General features: G+C 38.4%; 2 protein-coding genes across 2 annotated transcripts; both read left to right on the forward strand.

Moving 5' to 3' along the window:
- On the forward strand, positions 1–3681 carry LOC112622990 (zinc finger protein with KRAB and SCAN domains 8-like). Its single transcript, XM_025383106.1, has 2 exons — positions 1–1628; positions 3502–3681. Exon 1 carries the CDS (start codon positions 633–635, stop codon positions 1440–1442), a length of 810 nt encoding a protein of 269 aa, XP_025238891.1. The 5' UTR covers positions 1–632; the 3' UTR covers positions 1443–1628; positions 3502–3681.
- An 8594-nt stretch (positions 3682–12275) lies between these two features.
- Positions 12276–13065, forward strand: LOC112622992 (putative zinc finger protein 727). Its single transcript, XM_025383108.1, has one exon. It carries the CDS (start codon positions 12276–12278, stop codon positions 12630–12632), a length of 357 nt encoding a protein of 118 aa, XP_025238893.1. The 3' UTR covers positions 12633–13065.
- Positions 13066–13438: the final 373 nt, after the last annotated feature.

A 13438-nucleotide genomic window follows, 5' to 3' on the forward strand; every position in this document is an offset into this window, starting at 1 on the left:
TCTATTGCCATTTCTATTCCCATCCTCCTTTATCTGCTCTATCTGCAAATCTCTTGAGTTTCTGTCTTGTTTTCCAATTAATTAAATATGATTCGCCTTTAAAAGTAGGAACTATATATTATTTTTATATTTATTTATATTCCAGATTGTATGTGTATGTTTTAGATGCCTTTATAGAGGATATTTTATTTATTCATATATATTTTTTGAGACAGGGTCTTGCTCTGTTGCCCAGGTTGGAGTGTAGTGGCGTGATCACAGCACACTACAGCCTCAATCTCCCAGACTCAAGTGATCCTTCTGCCTTTGCCTCCCAAGTAGCTGAGATGATAGGCGTGTGCCATGAAGATATATTTAAATAGCTGTTTGGGTCAGATATTCATTCCAGCAGTTCTTTGATGGTACTGAGACATGATACAGGCTGAATGAAAACATTTTATGTGAGTGCCATATGATTGGCGTGTCCTGGGATTACTGAACGTGTTTGAGAGCTCTAGTCTATATCATATTATATTGCTTTAGCAACAGGAATAAAGCACATTTCAAAGGTCTGTTTATTATTTTAGGATTCAAGGCCAGAGGTGTGAACAAGGTGTCAACTCTGAAGGGCTGAAGGGAAGGTTTTTCTAAGGATGGACCCACACCAGAAGGTCCCTAGCATATATAATGGGGATACTTTACAGACTCCTGAGTATGAAAAAGTCTCTCAGTATGAGGACCAGTTAGAAAGGCATGAGGGTAGGCGCATGGAAGAAAGACGGTATAAATGCAATGATTGCGGAAAGAAGTTTGCCCAGAGCTCAGGCCTTGTTCGACATCAGAGAATCCACACTGGAGAGAAACCCTATGAGTGTGATCACTGTGGAAAAGCCTTTAGCGTGCGCTCAACCCTTACTGTGCATGAAAGAATCCACACTGGTGAGAAGCCTTATACTTGTAATGAGTGTAAGAAAGCCTTCAGTGTAAGGGCACACCTGATTATACATCAGAGAATCCACAATGGAGAGAAACCCTATGAATGTAATGAGTGTGGCAAAGCATTTAGTGTGAGCTCAGACCTTATCAAACACCAGAGAATCCATACTGGTGAGAAACCTTATGAGTGTGATGAGTGTGGAAAAGCTTTCAGTGTGAGCTCAGCCCTCATCAAGCATCAGAGAATCCATACAGGAGAAAAGCCGTATGAGTGTAAGGAATGTGGGAAGGCCTTCTATGTGAACTCAGCACTTATTAATCACCAGAGGATTCACTCTGGAGAAAAGCCCTATGAGTGTGGAGAGTGTGGAAAAGCGTTCAGCCAGATCTCAACCCTTATTCATCACCAGAGAATCCATACTGGAGAGAAACCATATGAGTGTGAAGAGTGTGGGAAAGCTTTCCGTGGGAGTTCTAATCTTACTAAACACCAGAAAATACATGCCAAAGGAAAGTGTCATCAGTGATTTATGTGGCAAATATATTCCAAAGGGCTTTTGTTACATCAGAAGATACCATCGAAAGAAGAGTATGGTTAAAGTTAATCCCTTAATTGACACTTCATCCTTGAAATACTGAAGTGAGAAATCACTGAAAAGTAACTCCATCAGCATTGTTTCTAAGGCTCTAAAATCACATCTACTTCTGAGAATGTAATTTTGCAACTCATAAGGTAAAGCCATTTAAAAACCATATAGTATATAATGTAGTTTATGTTGGCTTAGAGCAAACTAGCAATTCAAACATTTTCCTCTTATGAGCAAGCCTTTTGTTGTTGTTTTGTTGCTGTTGGTGTTATAGATAAAACATTAGATTTTGACATTGGAAGCAATTGGTGAGAGAGGAAGGACATATCCTTAGTTGAATCTGGAAAATACCAACCCATTTATCTTTCTTTGCCTTTGATGTACCACTGTGCTCTTAGGATGATTAGATGTGTTTGTGACTTCTTGGCAGAAGGTAGAGCATCTTTTTAGGTAGGAAACCCAACAGATAATTTTTCAGGGAGATTCTTGCATAGTCAAAAAGCCTTAAACCTTTTTTGACTTACTGACTCAATAAGCTTTTGAGTTTGACTGAGGTTCCTCAACCAACGCAAACAAAACAAAGACAAAAACTTCCCGAGGAGATTTAAGTATTTCTGACTTCTGACCCTTGCTCATAGCTGATCATAGCTCACTGCTGTGTGTAGTGTCGTATATGCAAAGGCTCAGAGGTATAATAATGGGACATTTGGGGAATTTTCGAGGTTGGTGTTGGTTTTAGGATGACTATGTGAAGCTCGATACCTAATGTCAACCAAGAATACTCAGATTTGAGAGGTGAGTTTGATTTTGAAAATGTTTTTGCTTTGTCTATGGGAATCCCACTAGAGCTGTCCACCAGACCATGATCTCACTTCCTAACCCTAATCTCCAAAGCCTGTATTTGTACATGTGAAACTCAGGAGAGAAATCTGGACTTTAAAATTACTTTGTTACTATTTTTCTTTCTTTTTTTTTTTTTTTTTTTTTTTTTTTTTCCTTTTGAAGCAGGATCTTGCTGTATCATCCAGGCTGGAGTACAGTAGTGTGATCCCACCTCACTGCCGCTTCAGCTTCCTGGGCTCAAGTGATCCTCCCATCTCAGCCTCCCAAATAGCTGGTTCTACAGGTTTGCACCACCATGCCTGCTAATTTCTTATTTTTTGGAGAGACAAGGTCTTACTATGTTACCCAGGCTGGTCTCCACTTCCCCTGCTCAAGCGATCCTCCCGCCTTATCCTACCTAAGTGCTGGAATTACAGGCATAAGCCACCAGGTTAGGCTGTTTTTCTATTTTAACAGTGATTTCTCCCTCCTGAGTAATAGTCCTGAAATTTTTTATTCCTGAAATTTAATTCATGTGAGGTTCAAGATGAATATGCCAAATTGATAGAAATTACAGATAGCTTTGGTGGTTCACATTTGGAATAGATTATAGAGAACGCTCTCTGGGAAGGTGAAATGTTGTTCACTTCTCAGAAAGAGGCTCTGTGTTGCAAAGGGATGCACAGTTTCCATGAATTATCCTAATCAGCACTTCAGGCAAGTCAGCTGTAAAACACACTGGACCTCATGAAGCTCTGAGCCAACTTGTGACCAGAAGGCACTAAGGTCAGAGATGCATGTGGAAAAGCACATGATGAAGCCTCTGGTATTGGAGTAGTGCCTACAGCCCTGCCCAAGGCCTGGATATGGGGATTGAAGGCAAAGAAGATCATGGTTCTGAGCTCACATTGAGGAAATGGACCTTACTCAGGGAATGGGGCACATTAGAGAAGTTAAAACACATACTGTACTTATAGCAGAAGTGAAGGGCTTCAAGAAGTTCTCTTTGCTTTGCTGACTTCATGTGTGAATTCTTTTGCCTTGCTTCTTCCTGTCTTTGGCAATTGAAGGAGACTAGGTTTTCCTTTATTTGACCTGTCACCCCATTTCTGTGCTGTTATCTTCAATGTTTTTAATGTTTACCTTTCTAACCCCAGCTATCTTGGTTTGTTTCTAGAATGGAGGTTTACAGACAGTCATCTGGGTGGAGGACACCCTTTTGGGATCAGCACTGAATGTGATGCCATATCCCACTCCAAACCAGCGCAACTATAAATACTAAGCAGTGAGTGGTATTCTGAAGACTTTGAAGGAGGAGCTATTTCTGAAAATAAATTTATTTTGTTGAAGAATTTAACCATTAAGCAGTCAGGATATGTGTACTGTGGTTATTCCTTTTGAGCTCAAAGTAAGGTACTAGTGATTATTTGTTTTAGGTTGGGTCTTGTGCCAGGTGCTAGGAATACAAAAATAAGTGAAAAAAAGCACCCTAATCTCAGGGGACTCGCAGGCTATTTGGTGACAGGGAGAAGAGAGTAGATAGAAAACAACGAATACTGTGATAAAGCCACTGGATTTGTAGAGTACTTTGCACTGAAGAAGGTTTAACAATGACTCACGAAAACAATTGGAAAGGCTTTGGAGGAGGACGAAAGTTTGGAGGAAAAAAAATGAGTTCTTGAGCCATATGATAAAGAAGAATGAGGGAAGGTACAGTGAGAATAGCATGTGAAAAAGCACAATGCATCTGGGGGTAAAGAAGGAAGTTTTCATGGACCTTGATTATATTTCGAGAATCATAGAATATGCATATGAAAGTAGTATATTATGACCAGACCATGACATTCTTTGTTCTGCTAAGAAGTGTGAAGCATATTCTTTAGACCAGTGTTTCTTCAAACATTTTGTGCAGTAAAAAACCCATTTTATGTTGTAACTCAGTGTACCATTTTTGGGAGAGACCATCCTCCTTGGGCCTTGCACTCCTACATGTCTTGTTGGGTGTGCCAACATTGCAAGGGCATAGCAGCTCTTACTCAGGCCACTTTTTATTGTCATGCAGCTAGTAACCTTGAAAGATGAGGTGACATCTCTTGGACTAAGAGTAGGTTAGCTTCCTTGCTTACTTATTACTGTCTGGTATTCTTTTGGAAAGTTCTGTTCAATTTTTTTAATGTTTATAGGAATTATTTACATATTCTGGATATGAGCTCTTTTCATAGAGGATGCAAATATTATCTCCATCTTTATAGTTTGCCTTTTATTCTCTTAATGGTGTCTTTTGATGAATATAAGTTTTTAATTTTAATATAGTCAAATGTATCAATCTTTTTCTTTCGTGTGTGTCTTGTGTCTTTTGAATAATTCTTTCTCGCCCTTAAGATCATGAAGATAATCTCGACCATTCTAAAAAGTTTTCTAATTTGCTTTCTCATTTGTATCTGTAATCCATTTGAAATTTATTTTTCTTCCTGAGTGAGGTAAAGTCTAATTTCATTCTTTTCCCATATGGATATTCTTTTCATCCTTCATCACTTATGGGAATGCCTGTTATTTCCCACTGTTCTACAGTGCCAATTTGTCATTAATTAATTTTCCAAAAATGCATGGATCTGTTTCTAGTTTCTCTGTTACGTTCCATTGCTTTATTTGGCTCTCCTTGCATCAATATGAGATTTTCCTAATTATTGTAGCTTTACATTGTTCTGGTATCCAGTGGAGCAAATCATCCTACTTGAAGAGTCAGACTCCGTGCCAAATTTTATGTGTCATTTTTCAGGCCCAACCATAGGCAGTTACAAAGTCCGTACACCTCATGAAGGAAAGCTACGCTTCCCATGCCAGACTTGGGGCACAGCCAATGCATTGCAGTCTCTGAAGAAAGTTGCAGTCAAGGACCCAGACCCCCAGCCCAGCCATGCTGTTCGGCATATCTGCATACCAAGCACCTCTATTTGGAGGTCTGTTTATTGGTGGCCTCCTCTAAACAATTCTGAGACCTTTTTACTGGGATCAGGAACCTTGATGCCACTTGTCTTCACTTTCAATATTTAGTACTTTTCCACTCCTAGCAATTTTCACTCTTTCTCCTACCAGCCCTTAGGCCCATAAAATGGATGGAGCCTTTTATTCAGGTTTGTCTTAGTAGTAAGATGATCCCCATACTTGGCTGATTCTTTTGACACTTGCTTGACTCTGTTCCATGGGTAAGAATGTAACACTGCAGGAGCCAGCACTTTTTCCTGCTGAGCCTCTTGCTAATGCTACTGCTGATGGAAGGCTTGACTGATACCTTATCGTTTTGGCATGTTTTAACTGACCACCACAACACCTGACAGCTCAGTTCTTTCTGCATCAGCTTAGTTCTTAACACCACCTTCTTCTCCTGCTTCATAAGTGTCTTGGCTGTTCCTGGTTCTTTGCATTTACATATAAATTTTAGAATCAGCTGTCAAATTTGACCCACTCCCTTCTAAAAAATTATTGGGATTTTGATTGAGAGTGTATTGAATCTATAGATTAATGGGGAGAATCAACATTCTTGCATGAATTTTCTAATTCATGAACATGGTATAGCATTCCATTTCTTTAGGGTCTTAATTTTTCCCAATAATATTTTATGGCTTTCTGTGTTGGTCTTAATGATCTGTATTAGATTTATCTCTAGACATTTGACATTGCTTCCATGTAATTGTTAGTAGTGTCATTTTTAAAAATTTACTTTCTGTTTACAGAGACTTAGCATTGATTTTTATATATTGACTTTGTAGCCAGCATTCTAACAACATATAGATATTTTTGGTCTTTACATATACCATTTGCAAATAATGACAGTTGTATTTCTTCCTTTCAAATTTTTATACTTTCTTTCCCCCTTATTACATTAGTATGACCTCTACTACCATGATAAAAAGAAGTGGTAATAGTTGGCATCTTTGTCTGGAAGGCCTGCTGTGACCTCACCTGTAGGTTCCTTTCTCCAGTGACTCATCTTGAGATTACCCTTGTCTCATACCTCCAACATTTTTGAAACTTGGATATTCCAAGCCTTTGCTAACCATTCACTTCTTTGGATACACTCAGCAGAAGAGAAATAGAAGGCTGCCAACCTCTTAGACTCAAACGAAATCATTTTCCCATTTGTTACCCTCAGAAATTGGCTCTTCCCGTCCACAGGTTCCACATCCATGGATTCAACCGTGTATTGTCAGTATTCAGAAATAATAATAATTAAATAAATAAATAGTTATCTTGATCCTGATCTTCACAACCTGCCTTGCCTAAAAATTTAACATTTTTCACACTACCTGTATGCGAGCTAACCAGCACTAGCTGAGAAGGGTTTCACATTTTCTTGACTCTGTTTAACCTGCACAAAAACAAGACTTTAGAACAAGTCTTACTTGGTGGTTGCACAGTTCATTAAAATATTTTAGGTTGCGCTCCACTGGTAGCTGATTTCTAAAATAATAGAACATTTTAAAAATATAGTATAGCAACTATTTACATAGCATTTTCATTAAATTAGGTATGATCAGTAACCTTGAGATGATTTAAAAGTATATAGGAGGATGTGTGTAGTTATATGTAAATACCATGTTGTTTTATATAAGGGACTTGTGCATGCTGAGGTGTCCTGGAACCAGTCCCCAACAGATACCGAGGAACGACTATATACAATCAGTTCGCATTACTTACCGTCAGTTGGGTCCTATAATGTTACCACAAACACTGAATTAATGAGTACTGAACTGTTGTTCCTAGAGTTAATGGGGGGTTAAATTCCTGTGAGCCTGTACTCATAATATTTTCATCAATCCATATGTCATTTGCATTGTAAACATTTGTTCGCCAACATGCTTGTGAAATAAACCAGTCCCATCAGGGTTTGAAAGCAGCTCTTCCTTGGCTGAGCAGGTAGGTGGCTTACACCTGCAATTCCAGCACATTGGGAGGACAGGGCAGGAGGATCACAAGGCCAGAAGTTTGAGACCACCCTAGGCAACATAACAAGACCCTGTCTCTCTAAAAATAAAAAATAAAAATAAATAAGGAAAGCAGCTCTTCCACATAACCCTTTTCTGTATAATACTACACAGGTGTTTAAAAAATATTCCATAGCCTTCTAATATTTAGAACGTGTCTTGCCTGAAACTTTAACATTTTACACACACACACTTTTAACATTTTCCACAGTATGGGAGACAGCCAGCACTAACTTAGATGGGTTTCACATGTTCTTGGTTTTTTTCTTTAATTAGTTGTCATCTCATGAATTCTCAATTTTTTTTTCTTTTTTTTGAGATGGAGTTTCACTCTTGTTGCCCAGGCTAGAGTGCAACGGCACAATATTGGCTCACTGCAACCTCCGCCTCCCTGGTTCAAGTGATTCTCCTGCCTCAACCTCCTGAGTAGCTAGGATTACAGGCATGCGCCACCGTGCCTGGCTTTTTCTTAGCTTCATCCCACACTGTAGATGTGGCTTTTTAGCACTTTCCCTAGTGACCTCAACCAAATTTGCTCTTCCTTTTTCTGGATGTACTGAATTTGTTGAATCATTAACATTGTATTTATAGCCAATAGCACTGTCACTCATGCATGAATGAAGCTTATCTAACACACCTATTTTCTCTGTAAGGCACATAACAGTCTTGTTGCACTTAGGAACACTAGACAGCACTTCACCACTATATTTGGGTACCATTTTAAACAAAAATTACCCCCAAAACGGGGCACTAGTTATGCCCCAAAAGGAAACTTGTTGATGAGAGCTAAAACAAAGGCAGAGTGTCCCCTTGTTTGAACTCTTCAGATGGTATTAGTTTCATAGGGTTGCCATAGTAGATTACCACAAACTTGGTGGCATGAAACAACAGAAATTTATTTTCACACTGCTCTGGAGGCCAAAAGTCCAAATTAAGTTGTTGGCAGGGCTGCACTCCATCTGAAAGCTCTAGGGTACTTCCTGGCCTCTTCCAGATTCTAGGAATCCTAGGCTTGTAGCCACATCACTCAAATCTCAACCTTTGTATTCACACAGCTTTTGTCTACTGTCTGTCTTCTCCTTTCCTATCTCTTACAGGGATCCTTGTCACTGGATTTAGGGCCCACCTGGATATTCCAGGCTGATCTTTTCTTGAGATCATAAACTTAGTAATTATCTGCCAAGACCCTTTTTTCAAATAAGGTCACATTCACAGATTCCAGGGGTTAGGACACAGACATAACTTTTTGGGGGCCACCACTCAACCTACTGCAGATGATAAATTTTTCTCTTCTCAGAAATAATTGATTAATGCACTTGAGCACTGAAGTTGAAGTTTTCTGGCAATTAGCAAAAGGGAAAATAGGTTGTTTTATATTGTTTTTTATTTGCCTAACAAAAGAAAGCAACTCTCTTTGACTGCAGAGATGAACTTTTTCCTGGAACTAAATTCAGATAAACATATTGCTTGAATCCCTGTGTAAAATATATTAAATAATAGATATTGTCTTCAACTATAGTTTTAAAAAGAAAAAATGGGTCATAGTGAACCCTAAAACAATCCCACAAAATCTTGTGTTAACTTCTATTAAATTACAACACACCTACAATATACAAATCATAAGCATACAATTTTATCACTTAAACTAAGTGAACACACTTGTGTAGCCCACACCCAGGTCAAGAAATAATATTTTCAGCCTTCCAGAAGCCTTTATCCCCATGATTCCTTGTAACACCATGATGAATTATGCCTGTTTTTGAACTTTGTGTATACCACATAACTCCTTTGTGGCTGACTTGTTTCTTTTGACATTGTGAGATGGATCCAAGCTATTGAATATAGTTTTAGTTCATTCTCCCATGAAATTTCTAACTTAGTGAAGCATTTCTACATGATGCTAAGAGTATGTTCAGGGATTTGCTTTATATAATCTTGATTTTGATAATCAAAAGGGTTCGACTTCAAGAATCTAAATGGATGGAAAGTTAAATGATTATCAAGTAGTGTCTCTCAGATTTCACATACATTAAGCAAGTATTGGCTTAAGATTCATGATTGAATTCTGTGACAAGTATCTGTGATCACATATTCTTTATAGCTACCTCAGATTCTTTTTGTGATGGTTTAGGGGATGGATGTGTGAATAGATAGCTAAACTTTATTCTTGCCCAGCTATAAAGCCAACCCACTTCAGCATGAGCATGAGTAGTAGATGACTTTCTAAGTAAAGACAATTTGTTCCTCATGAAAAAACTCTGAATCTTCTACATCACAGTTTGGGTGCTTAGTTGGGATTCCAAACTTCTTTATCAAAAAGTAGGAAAGCTTCAACCTGGAAGATGTTTAGAACAAGTTGCACAGTTCATTAAAACATTTTAGGTTGAGCTCTATTGATGTCTGATTTCTAAACAAACATATTTGCATTTCTGTAACTACTTCCAATCTTCCTCTTCTTTCACCTCCCATAGCACATTGTTTCTTTCTTAGAACATTCATCTTCTCTTTTGCTTTGTTTTTTTGTTTTGAGCCAGTTTCTCACTCTGTTGCTTAGCCTGGGATGCAGTGGCACAATGTCAACTCAAGGCAACTTCCAATTCCCAGTTTCAAGCGATTCTCATGCCTCAGCCTCCTCAGTAGCTGGGACTATAGGCATACGCCACCTTGCCCAGCTCATTTTTGTAGTTTCAGTAGAGATGGAGTTTCACCGTGTTGCCCGGGCTGGTCTCAAACTCCTGAGCTCAGCTAATCCACCTGCCATGGTCTGCCAAAGTGCTAGGATTACAGACGTGAACCACCGCACCCAGCCCTATTTTACTTTGTATGTGTCTCTCTTGTCCTGCTCCTTTGATTGTGAGTTTTTTGACTGCAGGGATGATTATTATTCTTTATGGATTCTTTGCAGCCCTTGGTATGGCTTGAGATTGTACAAGTCATTTTGGGCTAATTAGGATCAATTAGCTTTTTGTCATGTAATCAACAACCTCCCAAATCTCAGTGGCTTGCAATAACAAAGGTTTATTCTTACACATCAGTTATGGGTCAGTTGCAGCTGTGCAATACATTCTCTCTATTCTAGGATCCAGGCTAGAGGAGCAGTCCTACCTTGAATGTGCTGCTCTTACAGCAATAGAAAAAACAGTTGTAGGACTATGTGATGGATTTAAATTAGCTACTCTGGAGGAGCATATGTCACTGCTAAAACAACTCAAATTACCAAGCCTAGTATCTGTGGGGTGGGGAAAATAATCCTTACAAAGAATTCAGTGTGTAATAACAATAATCTATTATTGAGATAGCGTATCTACCCTGATAGCCAATATTTATGGTATGCTTTCTATACCAGGGCTTTTCCTGAATGCCTATATATATATATTTTTCTCAATGAATAACAATGCTATGAGACAGATACTTCTGTATTCGCATTTTATAGCTGAAGAAGTTGAAGAACAGAGACATTGAATAACCTGTCCATTAGGAAACGGTAGAGCCAGGAATTGAAACCAGAAGTCTGACTTCACAGTCTTTTCTCTTAACCACAGTGCTGTATTATGAGAGTTTTAATCTGAAGGTTTATGTCTATGTACCATGTTGGGCTTTAAAGAGTCATGAGGTATGCTAGTAAAAACTCTAAAAGTGAGATTGAGATTCAGGAGCCCTTGGTCTCATCCAGTCATTACCTCTGAGTAACCGTATTACCTAAGCTCATGCCCCATACCTGGGCCTCAATTTCTGTATCCTTAAAAATGAGGTAAACAGACCAGATATTCTCTGATACCCCGTCAGCTTTGAATTTCTTATCCTTTCTCCAAGTACATAGTAAAATACTTTATTGATGTTGATATGATGACCTCTTTCATCTTCTGCTTTCTATGTTATTATCTTCATAGTAGATCTTGTATCAGTATTGAATCTCCCCAATCCTCTTACTTCTATTTTACTTCTCCTGTTTTGCTTTAACGATACTACTACTACTACTACTACTGTCTACCATTTATTGAGACCTACTGTTTCAGAACAGGAAAATAAACCCAAAGAAAGCTGAAGGCAGAAAGTACTAAAGATAAGAACAGAAATCAATGAAAAAGCAAACATATATCCTTACTTAGAGCCTTCATATATAAAGAGTGTGTTTTAGGTAGGTTCTCTCTGTAGGCTACTCATATATGTTACATTAGAATTCCCCTTTCTGTCTCCAGGAAAAAGGTGCTAATTGCATAATCAACCTGTTCTTTCAGATGGTGACTCCTGGCCTTAAACAGGAGTCTGTTTCAAAGCAAGACTTTTCCAGAGGAAGTCCAACACAGAATGATGCCCGGGGGACTAAATAGAAACATTTATTAGGGACCCAACACTGAACAAGTTCATGGGCTTCTGAATAGTTTTCCCAAGTGAGGGGAGATCCCCTTTGAAGAAGCACAACAGACGTTGCCTAAAGCTAAGGAGAGCATCACTGATAAAGGAACCTGAGACACCTGGGAGAATTTGCTCTGAAATTCAGTCCTGCCAATGCTCTGAGAGTGGGAAACCCTCCTTTCAGTTTGCGCATGATTTTCAACCTCAGCAACTGTAATAAAACAAGCAGGCTCTCAATGTAAAGTTAGTGGGAAAGTCATTTTTCTGAAAATATCCCTCCCTATTTAAAAAAGCCTTAATATACCAGCAGCCCTGACTTGAACACCAGCATGTCCAAACTGGAGGAAAGCCCTGTGTTTATCCTCAACATGGAAAGACCTTCAGTGTAAACCCAAGTTCCATGAAACAACAGAGAAGCCATCCTGGAGAGGGCTTGCATGAGAGTGAAGAATGTGGCAAAATCAGGTATAACTCCCAATGCAATGCAGCACACCAACAAGGCACAAGTATACATATGTAACAAACCTGCACATTATGCACATGTACCCTACAACTTACAGTATAATAATAATAAATTAAAAAAATAAATAAATAAATAAATAAAAAAAGAATGTGGCAAAATCTTAAGACACTGGATCTTGTCAGTGTCTTGTCAGACATCAGAGAGCTCTTCTGGATATCTTCAGTGTGGAAGGCCTTCTGTGTGAGCTCAGTATTATTGAACATAAGTAAATTCATTTTGGACAAGAGCCTTATCTATATTCGTGGGTGTAGCAAAGCCTCAAGGTGCTGTGACAGCCTTATTAAACATCAGAGAATCTGCACTGCAGAAAAACCCTATTGGTCTGAAGAAGATAGTAAAAGGTTCATTGTGGTTCAGCTCTGGTCACCTACCAGAGAATCCACACTGGAGAGCAGCACCATTATGAGTGTAGTGTATGAGGGAAGGCCTTTATTTGGAAGCTAGCACTTTTCAATCATCAGAATACCCATGCTGAAGTGAAAATTTATAAATGTAAAAATGTAAAAAAGCTCAATCGTATACATCAGAAAATCCACACTGGAACAAAACTGTATGCATATGACCATAGGGAAGCTAACAGTGTTAGCTCATTGCTTAAAGGGCATCAAGATTCCCATAGGGGGAAAAGCTCTTTGTAAATTATGTGGGAAAACCTTCAGTCAAAGTTCAGATCTTATCCAGCATCAGAGTCCACACTAGATAGAAGCTTTATAACTTGGACAAATGTAAGAAAACATTTTGATGAACTCATCCTTTACTAAGCAACAAAGGATACACAACAAAAATGGACCTCAATAATCAAATATGTGGTAGAGAGATAGTAATTTTTCAACATCATCTGTCATGATTAAGGAAAAGACCATTAAATAGAAGTGGTGACAGTAAAAAAAAATAGACCAAATGCATATTATCACTTTGACATTATTTTATGGAATTAAAGACAATTGTTATTAGAAGAAGATTGGCATGTCACTTCGTGGGCAGAGGTGAGGAATTAATCTGTGACCAGTCTCTATGGATATTTAACTGTCTTTGATACTATTAACTTTTTATTTTCTGTAGTAGAGGTAGAGAGTAGAGGGTAAGTCTTTATAACTAATCACGTAACTATAACTTGGATAATCAAAACATTATTGACTATATTGTTGTTTGTTTGGAATTCATAATGCTCACTAAAATTTTTCTAAGAATGATTTTGACATTTATTCCTGGGACCCAATAAGTGTATCACTTCTTCCAGACTTACTCCC

The sequence above is a fragment of the Theropithecus gelada genome, chromosome 4 (assembly GCF_003255815.1).
Source record: "Theropithecus gelada isolate Dixy chromosome 4, Tgel_1.0, whole genome shotgun sequence".
NCBI lineage: Eukaryota > Metazoa > Chordata > Mammalia > Primates > Cercopithecidae > Theropithecus > Theropithecus gelada.

Bases quoted from the DNA above. Each gene is read 5' to 3' on its own strand.
- LOC112622990 (XM_025383106.1), top strand. From the start codon at position 633: ATGGACCCACACCAGAAGGTCCCTAGCATATATAATGGGGATACTTTA.
- LOC112622992 (XM_025383108.1), top strand. From the start codon at position 12,276: ATGTGGCAAAATCTTAAGACACTGGATCTTGTCAGTGTCTTGTCAGAC.